Source organism: Procambarus clarkii, chromosome 29 (assembly GCF_040958095.1).
Source record: "Procambarus clarkii isolate CNS0578487 chromosome 29, FALCON_Pclarkii_2.0, whole genome shotgun sequence".
NCBI lineage: Eukaryota > Metazoa > Arthropoda > Malacostraca > Decapoda > Cambaridae > Procambarus > Procambarus clarkii.
The window spans coordinates 12,520,126-12,545,640 of NC_091178.1; the positions used below are offsets into that span (position 1 = coordinate 12,520,126).

The 25,515-nt window shown below is 46.0% G+C and overlaps 2 protein-coding genes and 1 non-coding gene across 3 annotated transcripts in view; all 3 read left to right on the forward strand.

Annotated features, from left to right (window-relative positions):
• Positions 1-15,989, forward strand: part of fuss (SKI family transcriptional corepressor fussel) — a 46,778-nt gene extending 30,789 nt beyond the window's left edge. Inside the window, exons 2-6 of the mRNA XM_069333179.1 lie at positions 6,083-6,189; positions 12,502-12,600; positions 13,569-13,690; positions 15,039-15,185; positions 15,675-15,989. Coding sequence (XP_069189280.1) covers positions 6,085-6,189; positions 12,502-12,600; positions 13,569-13,690; positions 15,039-15,185; positions 15,675-15,954 — 753 coding nt within the window. The 5' untranslated portion in view covers positions 6,083-6,084 and the 3' untranslated portion in view covers positions 15,955-15,989. The remainder of the gene's footprint in view (positions 1-6,082; positions 6,190-12,501; positions 12,601-13,568; positions 13,691-15,038; positions 15,186-15,674) is intronic.
• Positions 15,990-16,558: 569 nt separating this feature from the next.
• The window catches only part of LOC138369591 (mucin-1-like), a 36,214-nt gene continuing 27,257 nt past the window's right edge, over positions 16,559-25,515 (forward strand). The window contains exon 1 of the mRNA XM_069333012.1: positions 16,559-17,482. Within this exon, the coding sequence (XP_069189113.1) occupies positions 16,559-17,482 (924 nt within the window). The remainder of the gene's footprint in view (positions 17,483-25,515) is intronic.
• On the forward strand, positions 18,928-18,998 carry TRNAT-CGU (transfer RNA threonine (anticodon CGU)). Its single transcript has one exon. It is a non-coding gene; the product is annotated as a tRNA-Thr (tRNA).

The following is a 25,515-nucleotide window of genomic DNA, read 5'->3' on the forward strand; positions in this document are numbered from 1 at the left end:
TCTCAACCTCCGATTAACGTAATGAACACCTCAAGAAGCTTCCGCTACCACCCCATCCCCCCCCTTTCCCCTCTTCCTTCCTTCCTTCCTTCCTTCCTTCCTTCCTTCCTTCCTTCCTTCCTTCCTTCCTTCCTTCCTTCCTTCCTTCCTTCCCCTTGCATCTCTCTCCCCTCACCTACCCTCCCCACCCCTCTCCTACTATTCCTTTTCCAATCACTTCCTTTTCATCCTAGTCATTTCTCAATCCTTCCCTCCCACCCATTTCCTACTCTTCATTTTCACCATTTTATTTATTCTTGCTACTTAATTAGCCTAATTCTTCCTACTTATTTATTTTCCTCCACCTCTTCCTCCTCTTTTCCTATTTCCTTCTCTGTCTCCTTCCCTATTTCCTCCTCTTTTCCTATTTCCTTCTCTGTCTCCTTCCCTATTTCCTCCTCACCCTCTTCGTTTCCTTTCTCCTCCTCCTCCTCCTCCTCCTTCCTCAGCTACGCCTCCTCCTTCCCCAGATCCTCCTCCTCCCTCCCTCCTCTCCCCGTCTATTCAGTTCAATGAATCAGACAAACTCCACAACAACGCTATTGACAGATACAATTTTTGCTGACTCCTTAATCCATATTTTCGCTGCCCTGGGAAATTAAAAGAGAACCAGCGTCTAATCCCACGTAAAATAATTTACCTCCAACTTTTTCAATTAACGTTATCGGATTGTGTGTTGGAATAAGGAGTGGCGCGTCTGCAGACTTGGGGTAATGCCGGTGTTGCTGAGGCAGCTCTTCTGAGCTAAACTCTGGCGATGGGATGGGTGGGTGGGGGTGTGTGTGGGGGAGGCCACCCCATGTCTGTCTCAGTCTTAGTTATGATGCGTGAGGCTCTTGGGCGCGCTTCTGCTGCGGGTTGGTGCTGGTGGTGGGGGTGGAAGTGGTGGTCGTGGTGGTCGTGGTGGTCGTGGTGGTCGTGGTGGTGCTGGTGACGGTGGTCGTGGTGGTGGACGTGATTCCTCCCGAACTGAAGCAGTCTTTCTGGAATTAGACTTGTCGAGTTCGAGACCCCGACCATGCTTGCTGGAATTGAAATACAGTTTTGTTCTAGGAAACGTCGGACTGAACGTAGTTTCAATCCTCACCACCCTGGCTTGTCCCGCTGTCTACACACTACTGCTTCCACAACCACCCACCACAATCTTACTGCAACTGATCCCGTATTGGGCCTTGCTCCCCCAAACGGCGACTTCTCTTGCAGGAACTTGAAACGATTGCTTCCACATCCTACCTTGCTCTACAGGCACTAAACGTCGATACCTCCAGAAGCCAAACAGAAGCTTCGCCGTTAGAAACAAGAAATCCACCTCCTTATTCAACACAACACCAGCCAGTGAAAATTTATCGCTGCAACAAAACCCCACCGCTACTAATTGTGCATGAGGACAGGTTAGTGCACTCAACATTGCATCAATTGCACAGAAAGGGGGAGAGGTTGCCATTAGTGTATATAGCAGGGGGATAATTGACCATTTGTGAGTCGAGTCAGGCTGGAGACGCCTATAAGAATACACTCTCGAATTAATTACTCCTGTTCATAATTCATCAAGTAATTACTTACGGACATTGTTGATGTTAAATACGTCCAGGTACCGGGGGAAGTGGTGATTATTTGACCCCCATCCTCCCCTCCCCACCCCACTCCCACCCCCGGCGTGGGTCCATGTTTGCGGTAGGAGCATGTGGGAGCGTAGGTTTATAGTTGGGTGTATGTGGGCACGTGGGTATGTGGGTGAATGGACATGTGTCGATATGCGTCACATTATGTTTGCTACGTTTCTGTGTGACAGAGAAACAGACAAGCACGGGATAGAATAATTGTTTACATTTAACCCCCTTGCATATCCTCCCATCGCCCCTCCCACTCTTCCACCCCCACCTTCTCCCCCTCACTTATTATACCCTCTTATCCCTCCCCTATTGTACTCCCCCCTCCCCGTAATTTCACCCCTTAACAAGTGCTCCTACACTCCATCCTTACCCCCCCCCTCTCAATCCTAAATCATAATCCCCCCTCCTCCTCCTCCCGTCCCCCTTCCTGACCCGCCCCCCCCCCATTCTTTCATCGATAAAAACAATACAAATCTTTCTTGCGCAATACAGAATGAGCATTTAATCTCGATAATGAAATAATTCAGGTTTATTGCTTCTAAGTGCAGTTCTCCATCAAGGAATATGAATCTTTACAAATAATATATTTGATTACAAATTATATTTATATATATATAATCACTAAGAACTCTCTTTGACCCCGGCCAGGATTCGAACACACGACGTCTAGGATCACCCCTAAACGTACATAGTACCGTGACCACTGCATCATTGATCGTCTTGATGTATGTGTGTGTGTGTGTGTGTGTGTGTGTGTGTGTGTGTGTGTGTGTGTGTGTGTGTGTGTGTGTGTGTGTGTGTGTACTCACCTAGTTGTGCTTGCGTGGGGTTGAGCTTTGGCTCTTTGGTCCCGCCACTCCAGGATTGGTCTTACGTATGTGGTATACAATGATTCTGAACGATTCCTTACACATATTCCTGAAGACTGTGTGTGTGTGTATGTGTGTGTGTGTGTGTGTGTGTGTGTGTGTGTGTGTGTGTGTGTGTGTGTGTGTGTGTGTGTGTGTGTGTGTGTGTGTGTATTATGGAAAGTGAAAGTGTACATTCACATTTGTGTACTTACCTGCCAGTGATTGTAATTTCGTAATTGTACGCGAGTACTAGGCCGTACTCGCATAGTTGTACTTGCTAAGTCATACTTGCCAAGTTGTACTTGTGGAGGACGAGTTACACAACCTCGGAGTCGCCTTTCAACCCTCCAAGCGACTTGTAACATAAGAATCTAAGCCAATTGGGCTCGTGTCATATATACAGGGTGACTCAAAGGGTCTGAACCCAAAGGACGAACTTGCTGAAATCTGATTTGCTTGTCCTTTTCCGTGTTAAGTGTGATCACCAATACGTGTGTAGTTTCCGGAAAGCCTGCCTCAACCACGTCAATTCTTATCGCATTCCGTTTGTTTGCTGTTATGAACCATGTGTGTTTGAGTGTGCGTGTTTGAGTGAGTGTGTTTGAGTGAGCGTCTGTGTGTCTCTCCTTGCCTCTGCCCGAGTTCATGCGTGCGTGTGCGAGTGCAAACGCCCGGAGATATCTATACATCATATCACATCATCGATAACGAAGCACAGGAGGACTTCTCAGCTGGCCACAGGAGGACCTCTCAGCTGGCCACAAGGGAACCTCTCAGCTGGCCACAGGAGGACCTCTCAGCTGGCCACAGGAGGACCTCTCAGCTGGCCACAGGAGGACCTCTCAGCTGGCCACAGGGAGACCTCTCAGCTGGCCACAGGAGGACCTCTCAGCTGGCCACAGGAGGACCTCTCAGCTGGCCACAGGAGGACCTCTCAGCTGGCCACAGGAGGACCTCTCAGCTGGCCACTGAAAGACCTCTCAGCTGGCCACAGGAAGACCTCTCAGCTGGTCACAGGAAGACCTACCAGCTGGCCACAGGAGGACCTCTCAGCTGGCCACAGGAGGGACCTGTCAGCTGGCCACAGGAAGACCTCTCAGCTGGCCACAGGAGGGACCTGTCAGCTGGCCACAGGTCAACTACCCCGCCGTCAGAGGGCCGTGGGACACCCCTACCCAAGCCTCGTCAGCTTAAACACCACTACGGACATTTTCACACCCGATTCCCGTGTTAATTATGTGCATGATAAACATAGTTAAATTAATGGCAGGTCCCCCGAGGTCAGGGGAAACACACACACAGCCTCGTTTATGAGCCGGCTGTCTCTCTCTGATAAAAATATATGTAATAATTTATTGCTCATGTTTTTAATTTGCTTTTATTCGGGTCGCTATTCTAAACGAAAATATTTAAATGTGAAAAAGTCTGTTTAAACTAATGGTAAAAAAATAGCAGTTTGAAGAATGAAATATTCCTGTATTTGGAACTTTTGCCCCCTCCAGATATATATATAGCAACCCGTTCTCGCAAATTTAATAAGTCAATATTGAGTTATTAAATATGTGCATAGGTGACATACTTAACATAATAGATACCCTTACGAATTTGCGAGAATGGGTTGCAACATATATATATATATATATATATATATATATATATATATATATATATATATATATATATATATATATATATATATATATATATATATATATATATTTTTTTTTTTTTTTTTTTTTTTTTTTTTTTTTTAATAAAATAGGAAGGGAGTACCACCTCTAGCTGGAAGAAGGGGGACCCATAGCCTCGGAGGAAACCACGCATAACGCATTAGAGGGAATGTTTAGATCCCCTCCAATACAGTTTCTGTGTGCTTTTCTCCTACCACCCCCTTCCTTGAATATTTTTTGTGCTTTATTATGCATTTGATGGTTACAAGATATACATGGGTTGATACAAAAATAATAATGCAAAAAGGTGCTTAAAGGTTATGGATCTCTTGAAGAACACAACAATGGGAAACATTGATGAATGTCACAGACGGGTTCGATCATTGTTGCAAGTCAAACACTTCTTCGAATTCCTCTGAAGTTGGACTAGTGCCCAAGACGCAACAGGCATTTCCCCTCTGAATTGCAACACTGAGGCGCTGGAACAAGAAACTTTTTGCTCTCTGGTCTTTTGTAGCGCTGATCAATTTGTCCCCCAATTCCTTCAGGAACTTCAATGCACATTTTCCCCACGAACCGAGGGTCTCCGAGCCGATCGGAACAAAGCTGTAGCAGTGTGCTAGACCTCTGTATTTAATAATTTTCTGCGATTCCCTGAAAGAAGCAGCACCACCGCTTTCATGTGTGCTGTAGTGGAGGTAGGTACTGGCCAGTGTGGCAGCGCACGTGTAGTCCCATAACACTTGCTTACCATCCTTCCAAGGTAGCAAGGTGACCGCATCAGGGCGCTTCTGAGGGTCGTTAGGTCTGGATAAGTGTGGTTCTCTTTGTGCCGGGCACGGGCTGTGGCGAGGCTCCTCTTGATGATGTCGTTGACTTCTTCATGTCTTGCAATTTTACCCTGTGATTTACGACATACCAGACCATGACGACCATATTGGTCTGCCATCGCAGTTCCACAGATGCACCTATGTTCGGTGAGGATGGGGGCGGCAAGACGAAGGGCACCTCCAATGCGGAGAGCGTCATGACTGAGGCGAGTTCCCAGGGCTGCATTGGGCACAGCAAATAAAAAATCCCCGGCGTGGGGTGCTGTTACCGCTAGGAGGCGGGCTTTGTTTTCAGCATCAGCGTTGTCAATCATTGCTGTGACAGTCTTTTCCATTATGGGGCTATCCCCCATATATATATATATATATATATATATATATATATATATATATATATATATATATATATATATATATATATATATATATATATATATAAAATTGGAGATCTAATTGTGAAGCTTGAGATTAATATTAAATTTAAACAATAATGAAAATAAATTTTTTGAGTTTATATCAATTTACATATTTTTTTATGTTTCACGTAATGAACAGCCCTCAAAAATACCAATGATATTTGTTTTATTGTATGATAAATTTTCTTACATTCAAAAAACTTACGACATTCTTAAATTCCGAATTGCATTCACTAAGATATCTGTGATGACATTGTTCAGACATAAGTAAACATTGCCCAATAGTAAGTCGATTGTATGTGAATAATAATAATAATAATAATAATACACAGAGGGTAATCAGACTAACGTGGTGTATCAGTGAGAAAATCCGTAGGGGGCCGTGATGAGGATTCGAACCTATGCGGTACAATGCCCATGTCGTAGCCTAGTTGACTAGGGCGTGTAAACACCCACTGCATAGATTCAAACCCTCATCACGGCTGCTACGGATTTCCTCAGTACTAATAATAATAAACACTTATGAGTAGTTTTAATATGAAAACAACTGACTTTCCACGTGATAATCCTAACTTAATTTTGGGTATGTGAGGTGTGACAATCGCTGTAACTAGTCGACAGTCGACCCCCTAACTGTGTACGCTTGTGTCCTCCCCCCGGCAGCCATGGAGGGGGTGGAGCAGCGCCTGGCCTCGCCCATGACGTCTTCAGTGGCACTGGCACCGCCCTGCCTCGACCAGCCGGAGCCTCACCTCAGCAAGGGTAACCAGGTGAGTCTGATGGAGCCTCCTTCATGCTCTCCATCCCCCGTCCTGGCCTCATACTCTCTCCTCTGTAGCACTGTGCGTACATATAATGTTCACATATTATAATTCAATATAATGTACACTCATTATGATTTAACATAATGTATTCGCACATATTATGATTCAATATAATGTACACACACATAATGATTTCAAATAATGTTCAAACATGATTCAATATCTCTCTCTAGGCTCCACCAGTGGAAGGAGCCGAGTCAAATATTCAACAAATATAATAGTTACCCATTTGTTTTGAGAAAGCCTTTGATGTTATGGGAGATTGTATGTTTTATGGTAGAACGGCCAAAGTATGAATAGCAGGGCATTTTTTATTTTCCAGACTTCAGTGAATAATTACTGTTAGGAAAAAAAAATTGTTTTAACATTTCTCTTTTCAAAATATTGAGCTGGGTGTAGCCGGTGGGCACTGCCAAAAATCGTCGATAGGGTCAGAATGTTACTCTGGAACGCTGTTCTTTCTTGAATTCTGGACACCCCGAGCAGTCTATGTCCGTCCCAAACCCCAGACCCTTCCCCTGCAAAGTTGGGTGAGTCTAGCCCCAAGTGTCTGTCCTCCAACCTTAGACAGACAATTTCCTACATATACAGATACTATATCAATTATTAAATTAAACAAAATCACAACCACGATATGTAATCTAAGATTGTAAACATTTTGGTGCAAACAATGTCCAATAAACTACCATTGTCAGCAAGAAATATTTGTGCAGTCTTAAACTGCTTCTTAGCAGAGGGTGTCCTAGCAACACCTCCCTCAGAGGTAAGTCCTGAGAGATCTTCACGGTGTATGGGCAAGCATTACGCGAGACTACAGGAGGGGAAGGTAAAGCTATATGCTTGAGTGGAGAGGGTTTAGCACACAAGTGAGATAGGGGGTACATCACGTTAGCATTATATAGCTATATGGACACGTTAGCATTATATAGCAGATGCAGCACCATTTAGAAGATGATATATTAGCATGCTGGATGGTAAGCATCATGCATAAGATGATACGGCAGTAAAATACCGGCGAAATATTAAATAATTCATGAATAATGAAGTATAATGAAGGGTGATAAAATAAATGTTAATTACTACACAATGAAGGAGGACATTGTGCTTAGGCTCCATGTAGCATGATGCTCACATATCCGAGGCTCCATGTGTGCCATGAGGCTCACATGAGCATGTTAGCCTCAGCTGGGGTAGGGAGACTTCCACTCCTGGGATTCTGGAGTGGGATTCTCCTACTCATGAGGAGTGGGAGAGCCGCGGAGGAACTGGGAAAGAGAGAATTCCAGAGAAACTTGAGGAATGAGATGGTAGGCGAAGTGACGGAGCTCCCGACGGAGGCCGGGTCAACAAGAGGGGGCGCCCTGCCTACCGCCGCCCTTTGCCCCCTGACCCGTGGCCTAATCCCACTTACAGTCCAGCCGACTCTTAGAGCCGCCACAGACAAGATCAAAGGGCAGCCCAGAGCACGCTTTGTGAGGCCCTGAATAACACCGGCGTCTTGAATACACCAAAGAGACATTCTTAATGACGGCGCCGCTCAAGGCCCCACTCCAAGTATAGAAAACTTGTCTGTTGATGATCCCCACCGATGCCCGCTTAGAGCCGATCCCCCCACCTCATCCCCATCCCCCCAAACCATCCCCCATTCCCCCCCCCCCCAACCATCCCCATCCCCCCAAAACCATCCCCTACCACATCTCTTAGCGTAAATAACGACGCATCTGACACCATCTATAGAGTTTTCCAAGACGACACTTTGGTGTCCTCGCCACTCATTCGTGTCTCAAAGCCGGGGATTACAGTCCTGAAGCAAGGATTGAGCAGACCTTCACTGAGGTTAATAGCGTTGGAATACCTTGAGACTTCTGCACTAAGCATATATTTGTTCGTATGTATCTTCATTCTTGCTGAAGACGGGGTAACTGGATTAGGACAAAACGGTAAAAGGGAACTTGCAAATACCGACGGCAAGCTTCTCCGCGGTTTTTAAAGCTTATGTACACACACCGCACGCAACGAGGAGATATATACACCAAGAGGTTATTATACTCTGCTTCGCGTTGTATATACACTGAGCTTTTACTCAAGTCTTGGACTATATTCAGGACTAAAGTATACTTGCTGGTTGGTTAGAAAGTTATTGTGGTGGCCTCCAGAAGTTGATAGGCCTTAAGCCCAACATCCCCCCCCCAAAAAAAATAAAAGGCATATGAATTAGCTTATGTGGTTGAGTGCTCGATGTACACCCAATGTGACTTGGGATGCGTGAGAGTAAAAGTGTGTAGCTAGACTCTATTCACGTGGGAAACGGAACGTAGAAGGCAGAGGAAGTGCGTCCAGGAGTCTCAATATTAATCAAACCTTTGGGTTAGATTTAAAATTTAAAGCTCGACTGAGCAGGAAAACAAAATCAGAGGGAGGGATAGGGCTCTGTGGCCCTATCCTCACCTCTGGCCCTATGGCCCTATGTGATGTGTAAATTAAGCAACCATAGATATGGTTGGTAGCAACTTGTTGCTTGGTATATATATTCAAGAGAATGAGACTAGGAGTTGACAGCCCCATGGCGTTGTTATGACTGGCACTCTTCATGAGACGGAGGCGAGCAAAGACTGGCGCTGCAGAGAAGAATGAGTGCAGCAAGGAAGTGATTATCAGAGTGCAAAACACCGCGCGCGTGTCAGGGAACATTCAAGAGTGCCTACACATAGCTCAGAGTGTCAATAGATACCAACAGACACAGAGTGAGGCCAAAGGATTTTGAGACACCGATAATACTATCGAGGGACATACATGACTCTGAGGAACAGTAAGAAAGCAGATTTGGATAATGATTATTAAATGACTGGAAAGTATTCCTCAAGCCACAAGCACAGATGGGAGAACCAGGGACCAGGATTCAGCAAGCAATGACGCATCTATTTACGAACCTGTACCGTTTTTCACAATCTTTGAAGGTGCTGTTTACATTTATTAAACGGTTTACGAGCATCAAACTTCTCCTGGTGCTTCGGAGCTCATAAACTGTTTAATAAATGCAAAACAAAAAGCTGCAAAAGATTGAGAAAATATGTACAGGCTCGAAAGTACTTGCGGAACTGAATCCGGGCCTCCTTGGGATCCTCAGGATACAATACCGGGCCACCAGTGATTGGTGTCGCAATACCGAAGGATCTCTCCTGCTCCCAACAACAGACTAGGGATTATAACGAAGTCCCAAAGAGCTATAGTGGCGTAACGAATCCAGAATTATGAACAGAATCTATAGTTCTCAGTCTAGATGAAATTACCAATGAATGCGGCTCGTACCGACACTTCAGGCTCAACACGCAGACTTTGTGCAGCCGGAAACTGATCGTTAAGACCACACTGGGAGACCAGCTGGAGACGGAAGGCCCGGCACAAGTTAATTACATGAAAATCACCCTTCGCTTCCCTCTGGCACTCCCGAGCAAGATTTCCCTTTGGCCTTCCATTTTCAAAGCATCATGGCAAGTTACGTGATCTGCAGTGCCTTTACAGCAAAATATCTTAAAACTATGAAAATGTGTGGTGAATACGATCAGCCATTAAATACAAATTAAATGCAAGCATAAACTACCAGTAAAACGTTTCTTCTTCACTCTACTAAATAAAGATTCGCACCCACATGCGCACTGTGATACACGATACAGGTGACGAGGCCAACGTTGCAATATTGCATCTCGCTCCCAAAAGCAAATCGGAAAGTGAACCTCAATAGCTTCGTTTGATAATAATCCGGATGTCCACCAACACTGAAATAGACGCTCCCTCGCGTCCAGCCCAGCCTCTCTACCTCCCAACCTCACCAATTCAGAGACTTACCACCCCCTCCGCACCTCGACTGTCTACCATCCCTGAATAAAAAAAATATTTTGCTTTCTCGTGACAAACTTCTTGGAATTTCATTTATAGATAATTCTGAATTTCTCCTTAAACACTGGAAATCCATGAACGTGTTAAGGTTATTCGTCTTGAAAGCACTGTCTTGAAGGCAGTGAGAGGAGAAGGACCAAGGAAGATGTGTTTGAAGAGCGAGAGTGCTTACACACAGCCTCCCTGCCTCTTGTATTCACTCCCAGGGATCTTTTCTTTAAGAAAATCTCACCCGTGGCTGAACACTTTGAGAGAGGCGCGAGAAGTTTTTGGCTAACGTAAATTCTGCAGAAGTGTTTCTTTTCTGGCTGATATTCAACACAGCAAAGTGTAAAGAACTCTACATAAAGACCAGGAAAGCGTAACCTCCTCATGCGCGTATTTACACATGCGCAACTGTGAAGAAAAAAAACCGGTAAACATTCAGATTTCCCGCGCGTTTGAATTTGAATCTCCCACACGATTACATCAAAGGCGCGTAGGTCAAAGGGTGCCAATTAGTGAAGATTTGTTCTTGAGGTGCGTGTGGGGGGTATTATGCGAGCGTGTTTGTTCTCTGCTACACCCATCCCCTTGCTCTTTGTCCAATCATATCCACCCTCCTGCATTCTCAATTGCACCCGACGTCTTTTTGTTAAATTCACTCACTCATTGTACGTCTCTTTACGTTCCAGCCTCTTCTTTTTTATATATAGAAGCGTCTTCAATTAAACGATTGTTGGGTATATAGTCCACAAGAACTAAAGTGGCATAAACAAAAAAAATTGAACATTCTGAAAAGGTATTTCGGGAGTTAATCCATAGAGTATTAAGAGTTATCCGGCGTTCAAGAGCACAGTATTGACTGGAACTCTTACCGGCGGCGCGTTAATTATTTGTCTCCTGGAAGCTGGACGCGCCAATTAGTATCCGAGCGTGTTTTTTTTATATTTTTTTTGTGTATTTTAATTGGTTCTGGTTCGTGAGGACATCAACGAGGCGATATTTGCCCCAGTGTATCATACGCTCCAGAATATGGAGTGTGACACGTGCATTATTTTTGCGGAAGAGAATGACAGGCCAGAGAGGTGATGAGGTGTGAGATGAGAGATGAGGTGTGAGATGAGAGCTCAGGTGTGAGACGAGAGATGAGGTGTAAGATGAGTGCTGATGACCAAAGTTTTCCCGTACCTAAGGGAAAAGTTAGAGTGAATCTGGCGAACAACTGTACATTACCACTGAGTGCCAGACTACCCGGACTTGCCTCTGATGCAGAGTCTTAACATAAGCAGATCAGAGATGGTAATTCCATTAATTACAAGCTAGAGATTCAATCCCCTCAAAGTGTGGTGGAAGGGGGAGGAGACTACACCATCCGTCTCCCCCTTCCCCCACCCATTCCTCGACCCATTTCCCCTCCTCTATCCCATCGCAATACCCATCCCCTCGCCACCCAGTACCTCACCCCTCTCTCACTTCTAACCTCAACCAACCTCTTTTTTTTTAACACAGGTGGGTACAGGAACGGACGACTTCTGACTCCTGTTAGCAGGCTGAGAGCTTTTCCCCTTTCCTATAGCTCATTGTAAGCCTTAGTCACTAACTTTTCCTGGAACTCGACCCGCCAATCGGTTTACAACCAGGTCCCCAATTACAGCTGGGTAAAGAGGATCGACTCCTGGCCAATCCTGGGTAGGAGTCGAACCTAGATTAAATCGCTCGAGAGACGCGATTACCACTACGCCACTAGCGAGGAAAATATTTGAACTTGCAACAACATGATGTTCTGACCGGAACTTTTAATAGATAAAAGTTCCGGTCAAGACGGACAGCTGTAGAACTTCTCGCCCTTAAATTCTAATATACAAAAAGTCACAATTTAATACGTCGTTTGTGAATAGTGTATAATCTCTGCCCGCTTACACAAACCCAAAATTTCCAGCTATACATGGAAAGTACCTAACCTTTAATGCAGCGATATCTTGTGTTTCAATTGTTACTACGATAACTGGGCCTCGGTGAGACTGTTGCAGATGCACGGAATCAGTTCGGAGCCTGTGTGTGTCCGAGCATTGCTGGCGAAGGTGTGTGTGTGTGTGTGTGTGTGTCCGGGCGTTGCTGGCAAAGGTATGTGTGTGTGTATGTGTCCGAGCATTGCTGGCGAAGGTGTGTGTGTGTGTGTGTCCGAGCATTGCTGGCGAAGGTGTGTGTGTGTGTGTCCGAGCATTGCTCACAAAGGTGTGTGTGTGTGTGTGTCCGAGCATTGCTCACAAAGGTGTGTGTGTGTGTGTGTCCGAGTGTTGCTGGCTAAAGTGTATTTCCTCATAGGTACTAACGAGGGCGTGTTTCCTCGGAGGTCCTAAACGAGAATATATTCCTCAGGTCGGGACGGTGATGCTGTACGGGGTTCCCATCGTCTCCCTCAACATTGATAACATCGAGCGCCTCTGCCTGGCCCAGATCTCCAACACTCTACTCAAGGTGAGAACCATATCCCACTCCAAGCTAACGTCACCGCTAAACAAACTCTATATAATGCTACTCTTACAAGACAAGCGGGAGACACAAGTAAACTCTCAAGAAATTGGATCATGAATATATTTTTGCGAAATTGGGCGATATTTTTAGTTGGTTTCTACGAGAAAGGGATAATTTTGAAGCTTGCTTTTACATCAACTTAATTATAGTCTTTACGACGACTGTATTACAGTCGTAATAATGACTGACTGCATTAATGCCTTTAGAAGTTCGCGTGAAACTTTTCTTTTTTTGTCTTTGTATGCTGCTTCTATTATCGCGTTATAGTGCGTTACGCAAGGTTAATGGTAATATTTAGGTGGGTGTACTAGTGGGTGCTCGGGTGTGGGAGTTGATTGTTCCTCACTGCACTCCCAGTGTACTCCTCCATACCCCCACCCCCCAGCCCCCTTCTCTCCCACAGTAAACTGAGGGAGTATTCATTCAGGGTAGCAAAGATATTCTTTTTCCTCCCACAGTTGCCTCTCCTATACTACTTTGTTCATCTTTTTTTTTGTATCTCTATTTTCTTCTGTCTCCTCTCCCCCACACCCCCGCCTCACTCCCCTTCATTAATAACTTACTTTTTTCCTTTCGTTTGTATAACTCTTGCCTCACTCTCTACTGTTGCCTGTCCTTACTTTCCCGCCCTGCTTCCCTGGCACTATCCCATCCCTCTCCATCATCCTCATCCTCTTCTACAACTTTCCCTTTTTCTCTCTTCCTGCCTCTACAACTTCTTCTCATTCTCCTCCCATTCGCCTGTTGTTCCTACTCCCTTCCTCTCTCCTCCAGCTCCTTCCCCCCCCCCTGCTTTATCCTTCCTCCTCTTCTGTTCGTATATCTTCTCCTCCTCCTCTCCCCCACACCTACGTTCTCCTTGGACCACACCAGCTGATAATGTCTGTTTTGGGTGTGTGTACTTCAAGCAGGAATTCAGCTACAACGAGATTCACAACCGGCGGGTGGCTCTGGGCATCACCTGCGTCCAGTGCACACCTGTCCAACTCGAGATCCTCCGGAGGGCGGGAGCGATGCCCATCTCCTCCAGAAGGTCAGAATCACCTGCGGGCGTCTTATGTATTCTGTGTGCAGGAGAAGAGCTAATGAACATATCCACAAGGGCCGTGATGAGGGTTCGAACCTATATCCGAGAGGATCCCAGGCGTGCCTTAATCGACTGTGCCACGACAATGGTTATATCCCTTGTGGATTTGTTCATTTGATGCATCACGCTATTGTGATTTCTGTGTGTAACAGCTAATGAGTTTATACTAATTATTTGCTAAAAACTTTTCTTCTGGTTATTGATTTGTTGTTGGTGTTTTTTTTTTAATAAGAGATAATTTCACATTTTTGACGTGTCTCTTTTAGGCTCATGAACTAGTGTGTAAATAGAGAGATTAATATTCTGTGTTTTTAAAGTATGCGCGTACTCGCCTATTTGGGCTTTCTGTGGTTGAGTCTCAATTCTTGGATCCTGCTTCTTAATATTCAGTTGAACAATGCACAGGCACTTTGAGGAACGTCATATCTGTATATGAAGCTCTGTATGAAGGCTGCCTCCGCCATTTCACATTTTAGTACACTTCATTTATTGCATAATCTGCCCTTGAACTAATTATTTATAATCTCAATGTACTTAAGTTTCTCTGTTTCCTTGGTTTTGTATCACTTAGCACCCTGGCCTTGTTTGCCTGTCACCTCTGTAGATGATTTTGCATGGATGTGTGCAGACAATGAGTCTAGGGCTGAAAATTATACACCAAACCCACACATCTGAAAATAAAGTAAGTGAGGTTTGGTCCATTCCAAACCTCACCAAACCTCATTATGGTGAGGTTTGGTCCGTCGTGTAAAAAAAAAGAGTGGTAGAGAAAGTCGCTAAAACTGGTAAGACTGTGAGGGTTAAAAGGGGAGAAAGTAAGAAGTATAGGATAGAAGTTAAGAGAAATAAAGTAAACTGAGGACGTCCTAATAATGGCACATAGGCCATCAAGGCTTCCGCAGATTTCTTTTATTCCTGTTGTCCTATGGTATAATTCTTGTCTTCTTGATTTTGACCTCACATTCTGACCTAATACATCGACTTTCTCTCTGCCACTCTTTCTTTACACGACGTGATAATAGTTTGGGACGGAGCAAACTGTCACTTTATTTTTAGACGTAGTGGATTGGGTGTCTATACTCGCCTGGTGTGTGTGTGTGTGTGTGTGTGTGTGTGTGTGTGTGTGTGTGTGTGTGTGTGTGTGTGTGTGTGTGTGTGTGTGTTCATTCCTTCGCAAGCTCACTTACTACAAGTATATACGTGAAGTCATACGCGAACTTATATTAGCTGTACATGACGAGGGGGGCCCATACCCCGCCACATCTCGCCACAGTCTCCGTCTTGCCTCACACAGGTGCGGAATGATCACTAAGCGAGAGGCCGAGCGGCTGTGCAAGTCCTTCCTGGGCGACAACTCACCGCCCAAGCTTCCGGAGAACTTCGCCTTTGACGTGATGCATGAATGCGCTTGGGGCTGCCGCGGCTCCTTCGTCCCCTCCAGGTTGGTCTTCACAGATTCCATAAGAACATACTTCCAGCTTCTTTGAGCATATGCCGACTGGAATACTAAGATCGCGACCATGAAAACAGTAAATTTAGCGAGGCAAATCTGGCGTAGAAACGTTTTTTAGTGCATAACGAGCTCAAAGTCAATTGTTTTATGTTTGTGTGTTCACTCTCGATGTTGTTGGTGTTTGAATGTTGACCAGACCACACACTAGAAGTTGAAGGGACGACAACGTTTCGGTTCATCCTGGACCATTCTCAAGTCGATTGTGACTTGAGCACAATCGCCCAGCCCTAACACTTCTTGGTGTTTGAAGTTCTCACGTGTTTAGCCTGCTTCTCTTACTGGCTTCGTGACAAGGGTGTTAGGCTTCACCTAACACCTAGCTCGTATTACTAAAAAAAAAAATCATATGAATAATCCCTTAAAATATCCAGTGATAAAGGCGGTGCTGATTTAGAGTGGGTCTGTCTGTGCCGCCAGATACAACTCGTCCAGAGCCAAGTGCATTAAGTGCCTGTACTGCGCCATGTTCTTCAGCCCCAACAAGTTCGTGTTCCACTCGCACCGGCTGGCCGATAGCAAGTACGTGCAGCCGGACGCCGCCAACTTCAACTCCTGGCGGCGGCACATCCGGCTGTCGGGGGAGCCACCGATGGACGTCCAGCATGCGTGGGAGGACGTCAAGGCCATGTTCAACGGCGGTACCAGGAAGAGACTGATGGCAGCTAGCACTCAGGTAAGGCATCACCAGCTCCTCTGATTGGTATGACTGGCTGAGGGCGCCCACATCGCCGCTTCTAATGCCAAATTAGGTCATCGTCTTTTATAATTAAATGCCGTTTAGCTTGCAATATTTGGACAAAAAATACAACGTTAAATGCAGGGCTTAGGGTGTATACCCCATGCTGCATACGTCTCTGTATAATCTGACAGCTTACTTAAAAAACTATGATGAGAAAGTATATCTGATCCAAGGTACAGCGCGGTCATATGGACTGTCGATTACCACAGTATTATATATATATATATATATATATATATATATATATATATATATATATATATATATATATATATATATATATATATATATATATATATATATATTCGCGTGCTGAAGAAACCGTTGCGTCACTGCACGTAATGCGTCAATGGCGTTCATATTTGCGTCACGCGGTAATCTATTGTATACTAACCCCCCTCCCCCCCCCCCTACACACACACATACATAATGTGTGTAGCATACATATGTATGAGTGTGTGTATATATTTGCATTGTTTCAATATGCATTATTAACTATTCAATAGTTCAGAAATGATCTAAACTAGGATATAAAAAGTTGATATTCTAGAGCAATGACACAATGGTTGATATAGGTGCCGCCAGGCGCTGTCTGGCGGCCCGACTCACAGTTACCAACACATGTCTTCGGCAGCGCCGTGTGTTTCCCCAGGGGCAAGGCTCCCGCATGTCCAAGGCGCCGCGACTGGACACGCCGCTCACCAAGCCGCCATCCTTCGCCCCGCCGGCGCTGAAAACCGTGGGCGCCGATCTGGCCTATCCGCCGCCCTACCTGGCCCCGCTACCCCCGCCCTATCCCTCCCATCACAAGGACGCCCACCAGACCTTCGTGGACTACCTGTGGGGAACCAGAGGGTCGTTACCGCCCCTTGGCCTGCCGTACCCACTAGCGGCGTGGCCCAGACGACCCCTACCCAGCTTCCCACCGCTGCCTCTCCCGGACCCCAGATCTGACCCGACTTCTGATCCCCGACCAACCGACGCAGAACCTCCCGCCCTCCGGCCGGCGCACTTGTCGGCGTTCACACCGGTGACCCGAGCGTCGCCCACGCCCACGGGGAGCACCGGGCGGGACTCGGGGGCGCCGCTCCCGGACTCCAGCAGACACTCGGACGATGAAACTGTCGACATCGAGGCCACAGACGACGACGCCGACCACAAAAGCGACGGCTACAAGAGCGACTCCTACAAGCACGAACTTTACAAAAGCGAGGCCGTCAAGCCAGACAGCTACAAGCCCAGTAGTTCGACGAAGCACCACAGTTTAGATACAGACCACTACAAGAGCGACAGTTATAAGCCGGACGACCTCAGAAGCGACCATGGCCCCGGCGAGGCGGAGGTAGAGGAGAGCTCTCGTGTTCTGTCCCGTCAGGAGGACAGAACACACAAGGAGGACCACGCCCGTGTCGCCCACGTCCGTGTCAGCAGCCCAGTGGCCAGCTCCAGCACCAACAGCCTGGAAACCTCCCGCCCAATCATAGAGGTAAGTCACAAACTAGACAACAACTTTCCTAAACAGAATTGTTATCTATTCTTTTTAATACCATTCCACAAAATGGTATTTATTTGTAATATTTTTTGTCTTCCATTTATTTCATTATAAAAATAGTGTTACTCATTATACCATAATGTATAATTTACTGACAAAATCTTACCGTTATCAATCTGTTTTTATACATAACAACATCTTACTTCTTTAAGTAGCTCGTAGGAGCTACTTCAGGTATGTTTCCTCTCACCTGTGGAAGTGACCTTCCAGTGGAGGTACACAACCTTAGTGACGGTGGGGTGTTGGTGGGGGAGGGGGAGATGGTGGGTGGGGTGGTGGGGGGGATGGAGGGAGGGGTGAGGGACACAAAGTGATATTCCATCCACAAGATGGTTGCTGGGAATGGTGAGGTAATTATGTGGAGAAAGCACTAAGCCAGTACGACGATAGAGCACTTGGAAGTGATATGGGGATAGGGAGCTGGGATAGGACGGAATTAAGGAATGGTGCTTAGCTACTTGAACCTTCGGTGATCGAACGCCGACCTGCAAAAAGGCAAGGCCGCCGCTGTATACCGACTGGAATACAGCGTAGAGACCTGAGTGGCGTGTCGAAGGCTCAGCTAGCATTCTCATCTCAGGTTCCTGAGAGCAAAGGCTGTGCACACCCTCGACAGGAAGCATTGTCTGGGCGCCAGTTTTTAATTGACCGCCTCTGTTCACCCAGAAGTAACCGAGTACCTGGTTGTTCACCCAGTGGCAGGTCGTGTTCCAGGGAAGCCTAGCGGGTAATGCTTACCATGAGCAATAGACGGAAAACAGCATTCTGAAGGGTTGAGCAGTACGACTCAGCAAGCCTAATTACTCAAGTAAACGCCCGTGCGCCCATGCACTCAAATTCACGAATGTGTTGAAACAAAATTGATGCATAACAACTGGATTATTATGTATAATTTCTTCAAAAAATTACAACAAAGTTTCATAATACTGAACAATAAAGATTAAAAAATAATGAACGGGCCGAATTACTGGAGGGTTCTAGCGTCTATCATCCAGGCTAAAACACAAGAAAAAATATAAATATGATTTACACATGAACGTGCCGTCAAACACACTAGTCACTAACCTTGCATAAATGCAGTCTTCAAAGAAGCTATTGCCACCAGTCGTCCTCACGTGTACTCGACTTGCTGAACATACACACTATGTGCATCTGCCCACACACCTGCCCTCACAAAACACGTGTGTTCAGTTAACAACACCTAGCAGTTAAAAAAAATGTACACACATACACAGGTCACAAAATGTGCACACACATGTACTATCCGAAATTGGCACACCAGCCACATAACGTACACACACACACACACACACACACACACACACACACACACACACACACACACACACACACACACACACACACACACACACACAGGGGCCTCGTAGCCTGGTGGATAGGGCGCAGGATTCGTAATTCTGTGGCGCGGGTTCGATTCCCGCACGAGGCAGAAACAAATGGGCAAAGTTTCTTTCACCCTGAATGCCCCTGTTACCTAGCAGTAAATAGGTACCTGGGAGTTAGTCAGCTGTCACGGGCTGCTTCCTGGGGTGTGTGTGTGTGTGTATAGTGTGGAAAAAAAAAAAGTAGTTAGTAAACAGTTGATTGACAGTTGAGAGGCGGGCCGAAAGAGCAAAGCTCAACCCCCGTAAAAACACAACTAGTAAACACACACACGCATGCACTGTAGCCACAACGCACACACACACACACTCTACTACAACAACGCACACACACACTACAGCAACAACCGCAACACTTTCACCAACAAACACACTTGACCAAAGAGCCAAAGCTCAACCCCCGCAAGCACAATTAGGTGAGTACACTGGAGTCAAAATACACAAGTGTGTTTCTCTGGTATACAGCTACCATCGATTCCTTTCATAAAGTTTTCGCATCGAGAAGATAATTCGAGAGGGATTAATAGTTTTTCTATCGTTGTCTGTGTGATCACTGAGAGACGCGAGAAAGGAGCTCGCTAGTGGTCCCTTCGATCACAGAGACGCGAGAGAGGAGCTCGCTAGTGGTCCTTCCGATCACTGAGAGACGCGAGAGAGGAGCTCGCTAGTGGTCCCTCCGATCACTGAGAGACGCGAGAAAGGAGCTCATTGTCCCTACTCTCCCCCCCCCCCCGTGAGAAAGGCGCCACAAGTCAACACCTACAAATAAAAATAAAAAAATAAAGTCTAAGTAGGGCTTGTGTTTGTCACAAGCCCCTCCCTCCCATTACGGGAATTCAACTTTCCTATGCAAATGAAGGCTACAGCGTAATGCATAAGGGAGTGGCACTATAATCAATGATCAAGATGTGTTTGCGCTAGTGATGTCTAACGCGCCATGACCCCCGCCGCTGCTAAGAACTCCCGGCCAATAATTTAACCAGTTACACACACCGAGAAAATCGCCGGTAAACAGAATTACACGAGCCGGAGCAAAGGCTGGAGGAGCATTATGGAAGGAGTATCGACTTGCTCACATAATGGCCAAATTGTTCACGGGCAGGTATACTCGTGACGTGGCCGATTATTATTATTTGTTAAACACTCACGGTTGTCCGGCATGAAGGACATCTGGAAGGAGGTCGGTGTGCGCTGGGAGGAGGTCGGTGTGCGCTGGGAGGAGGTCGGTGTGTGGTGGGAGGAGGTCGTTTTGCGCTGGGAGGAGGTCGGTGTGTGCTAGGAGGAGGTCGGTGTGTGCTGGGAGGAGGTCTGTGTGTGCTGGGAGGAGGTCGGTATGTGCTGGGAGGAGGTCGGTGTGCGCTGGGAGGAGGTCGGTGTGCGCTGGGAGGAGGTCGGTGTGTGCTGGGAGGAGGTCGGTGTGTGCTGGGAGGAGGTCGGTGTGCGCTAGGAGGAGGTCGGTGTGTGCTGGGAGGAGGTCGGTGTGTGCTGGGAGGAGGTCGGTGTGCGCTGGGAGGAGGTCGGTGTGTGCTGGGAGGAGGTCGGTGTGTGCTGGGAGGAGGTCGGTATGCGCTGGGAGGAGGTCGGTGTGCGCTGGGAGGAGGTCGGTGTGTGCCGGAAAAGAAGTTGGCGTGACCTGATGCACGAGACGTACGCACAACCACCTTCATCAAATTCAGTGTTCTTCCAGACGAGGGCCAGATACTGCCTGCCGTTCGTCTCCACGCCTACTAGCACCTGATTACCTCACTCTGGTTAGTCAAAGTCTTAAGAGCGCTCAAGGCATGCACGGAGCCTGGCTACAAGGGGTCGTGGGGGGCCCATGGTTAAGATCCCCCTCCGTCCGTCAAGACGTGATGGAAGACCCGCTCCCACTGTTGACCTTCCTTCCCTCTGCCTCGCTTATTTGCATATCATGTTGAAGTGTGTGTAGTTGCACTATATCATCGCACTTCAGTGTAACACCTCTGATCCCCATGTGTTTGGCAAGTATATCGCCTCTCATAAATTCTTGAATGTATCTTTGGAGTGCAAGTGAAGTGTACAGAACGATAAAAGACCGAGGGGAAAATTACCCACAGGTATGCTACGTCCTAATGGTGCTGCGACTCCCCAACTGAATCTTCGATTCCAATATACCACCGTAACGTCTAGGCAAGAAAATGGGTTGACAAATAAATTTCAGTAATATGTAATATAAAAAAAAAACGAGTAAATGCAGAACGTGTAATCCAATTAAATTTGTAGATGTCCGCCGCTTGTCTCGTTAATAAAGTCCACCGAGAAATGAACACCTGCACGATATAATTCCTACAAATGGTAATAAGAAGTGCCGCATGATGCGGACCGGCGACAGCGACCAAACAAGGTGGTGGTATCGACTCGAGTCGGCAGGAGCGCTTTACCTCTCCGGGTCTTGCCGTGAAATGTGATTACAAGTAATTGAGGGAAGTGGCGAGTCCCACCTCAATGGTAAACAGCAGAACGTCGACCCTCCCTCCTAATTGTTAGCGCCACTCAGGCTCCTCACTGCTTACCCGACAATTACCCAAAGCTTTTCTTGTTGGTTATATGTCGTAATGCTCCTCTCTCTCTCTCTCTCTCTCTCTCTCTCTCTCTCTCTCTCTCTCTCTCTCTCTCTCTCTTTCTCTCTCTCTCTCTCTCTCTCTCTCTCTCTCTCTCTCTCTCTCTCTCTCTCTCTCTCTCTCTTTCTCTCTCTCTCTCTCTCTCTCTCTCTCTCTCTCTCTCTCTCTCTTGCCCCCCTGGAACAACAACAGCGCCTGTCGGAGTGAACAGAATGCTATACGGGAAACCATGCACTGCGGGTGGGTGTCTGTAGCCAGTGAGGGGCACGACTATATCTGCTCCGTGTGTGTGTGTGTTTTAGGGTTGAGTCACAGGCGAGCGTTTCACTTCACCATTACTCTGAATTCGTAAAAGCGCAGCGTAATTATAGTGTGAAATATAATGAGTGTGGCAAGTAGTCTTTTACGCAATCTAATGCCGGCTTTCATAATGCAAGGGAGCGTACGCTCCAGTTTTAAGCGGTAGAAAAGCGAAACAATTGTTATCGTATTCTTTGTAATTTTTGACAATTTGCCAGTGCAAATGGATATTATGAAACTCAAGTTACTCTCCATTACCACATGCTTCCGCTCAGCCTACGCTGCCCTGTAATTCAGAAGCCGCCTTCCTAAACTCAACGTTTATCAAGCTTTGATGAGAGTTGAGTCAGATGGGCTCGAACCCGCGGCGCTCTCAAGCTAAAGCCTTGCACCACCGGGTACAGTATCACATGTTGCAAGCACCTCCAGAAACACTATTACAAAATGGAAATATAAACGGCTGCGTTTTTCATAAATATATTCCTTCAATTATTATTTAATAACTCTTTTGGGGACACGTTTAACACTGTTGGTAGAATGTGGTGCTCTTTTTTTGTCCTCAGATGCCAAATCCACTTCTGTATGTCTGTCTGTCTGTCTGTCTGTCTGTCTGTCTGTCTGTCTGTCTGTCTGTCTGTCTGTCTGTCCAAAATTGGAGGCCAGAAGCTTGGGGCTAGCCTAGCAATCTTTACAGGGTGACGGGTCATTGTTCGTGGAGGGTCACAGGAAGGTTAGGGTCGAGCCTCATGATGGAGAGGGAAGGTGGTGAAGGAGAGGGAGGGTGGTGATGGAGAGGGAAGGTGGTGAAGGAGAGGGAGGGTGGTGATGGAGAGGGAAGGTGGTGAAGGAGAGGGAGGGTGGTGATGGAGAGGGAAGGTGGTAAAGGAGAGGGAGGGTGGTGATGGAGAGGGAAGGTGGTAAAGGGCAGGAAAGGTGGTGAAGGGCAGGAAAGGTGGTGAAGGCCAGGAAAGGTGGTGAAGGGCAGGAAAGGTGGTGAAGGGCAGGAAAGGTGGTGAAGGAGAGGGAAAGTAGAGATGAGAAGTGTTGTAGATGGGGGTACCAAACGGAGCCTGGGAAGTGAAAATGGTTATAATGATGAGGATGGTCGTGTGTAGTTTAGATCGTTACAGTGTACCAGGTTCTTTGATGTGAAGAAAAGTGTAAAAAAAAAAAAGTGTGATTAAGCTAGTTACAGTGGGGGGGAAGACGGCGTGTAGTTAAGATGGCTGTAGTGATTAGAATCTTGTGTAGTGGTAAAGTTGGTTTCAGTGAGGACGATAATATGTAGTGAAGATGTGGCCCTCAGTCACCGGAGCAGCGCTGAGGGGGTTGCTCACTAGTATATGTTGGTATATTTTGGTAGCAGTCTTTCTTGTAAACATATGTTGTTAAATATGGCCGAAAAAGTAAGATTAATAATTCTAACACGAATTTTCTCAATATTTCTTATGTTTCTCTTTACCATCGACAGTAAAAAGAAACATAAGTAATATTGTGAAAATTCGTGTAAGAATTATTAATCTTACTTTTTCGGTCATATTTATCAACTAGTATATGTGTGCATATATTTATAAATAAAAGGAAAATGTCTGTTTGAGGTTGGAGACCGAAAGCTTGGGGCTCTAGCCTCCGCAGTTTCTCCAGTAATTGCTGTTGGGTACGTGCACAACATGGATGGCTCAGAATGACCATCAAGGAAAAAAAAGTTCAACGTGACATTCTGTCAATACTATCCTCACGATAAATCTTGGAATATCATATTAAATGGACCAGGAATTATTATTTTTTCTCTCGCCTGTCTTTATATAGTGTAAAACAGTAAGCACTGATGTTCGTAAAATTTGATTTAATCTAGCATAATTTGCCTATAGCTGTAATATACAAGAAGTGATTGTGAGGCAGCAGCTCGGGGAAAGGGATTCTCTCTGGGGTCAGTGTGTTCGTAGTTGTAAGAGATGGGGAGATATGAAAGAGAGGGGAGGGGAGAGAAGGGAAGGGGGAGGGAGATAAAAGCAGGAAAACATACCTCATGTCAACTCCTTCCAACAAACAAACTGCCATATATTTCATTTATTCAAACTGTGATGTTAATGTGTTAATTAAGAGAGGGAAAAAGAAAAGGGAAAAACAGAGATAAGAAGAGATATACACAGACAGGAAGACAGACAGAGGGAGGAAAAGGAGAGAGAGAGAGAGAGAGAGAGAGAGAGAGAGAGAGAGAGAGAGAGAGAGAGAGAGAGAGAGAGAGAGAGAGAGAGAGGGAGGAAAGAGGAGAGTGAAAGAAAGGGGAGAGAGAGAGAGAGAGACGGACCTGGGCACCGCCGGGTACCCACAGTCTGGCCAATATTAACCCCTACAACATACCCATGAGCCTCGGACCAGCACACGGGGGCCACTACGCTAATACGTCTCCCACAGTCTCGTACCAATATTTCACTGCTCGTTCAAATGAATCGTTAATTTTTGGGTAATTGTACGAGTAACTCGGAAAACTATAAATGGTGATTTTAACCTGGTGACTAACGACCACAGACAATGAATCCAACGGACGAAAATTAGTTAGTGAAATTAACAGTGGAAGCCGAGCTGGGAGTGTTGCCAATGCTGAATATTATAGCGGATTATACACCGTGTTATTTATTTGGTAGTGTAAATATTTACTGGTGGTAGTGTGTCATATGTGGGAAAGCGCTTAGAAGGGGCAGGACAAGCTCATAAATTGGCATGAATTATCAGCAGATTTATCCCTTCAACTAATTGCGATATGTATGTATATATATATATATATATATATATATATATATATATATATATATATATATATATATATATATATATATATATATATGTGTGTGTGTGTGTGTGTGTGTGTGTGTGTGTGTGTGTGTGTGTGTGTGTGTGTGTATTTACTATTAGCTCTTGGACCCCGCCTTTCTAACCAATTTATTTTTCCACTATTATTTCAACTACGTATATTTCTCTCTAACACACACACGCGCGCAGACACACACACACACACACACACACACACACACACACACAAACAACAAACACACACACACACACACACACACACACACACACACACACACACACACACACACACACACACACACACAGAAAGCAGCTCGTAACAGCTGTATAACTCCCAGACACCTATTCACTGTTAAGTTGAACAGGCGCACCAGCGTGAAAGAAATTCTGCTCATTTGTTTCTGCCTCTGCCAGGGATCTAACCCGGTCCCTTAGGACTACGACTCCAGAGCGCTGTCCACTCACCCTGCGAGGCCCTGTGTGTGTGTGTGTTTATACAGGATTCACATTAAAATTTTAAGAACAGAATTTCTACTGTAACAGGGAATACAAAGTGCGGGTACGCCTCAAAATGCCATCCACTAATGAGCCGCAAGTAAGAGGTCTAGCCGGGAAGGGGGGCCGAGTTGCTCCTCATTTTTCTATTTTCAAGTGGCACTCGAGGTGGAGTGTTACTTCCGAGCGAGAAAAGTAATATAATTATCTGACCATGACGATTAAATGCTACTTGGAAAGTATGTGAGGATAAGGATTTGGGACAGGACGAAGGAAAGGAATGGTAACCAACCACTTACACGGTCGGGAATTGAACCCCCCTAACCTGCAAGAAACGAGACGGTCGCCGATTCGTAAGATACATTCCAACCAC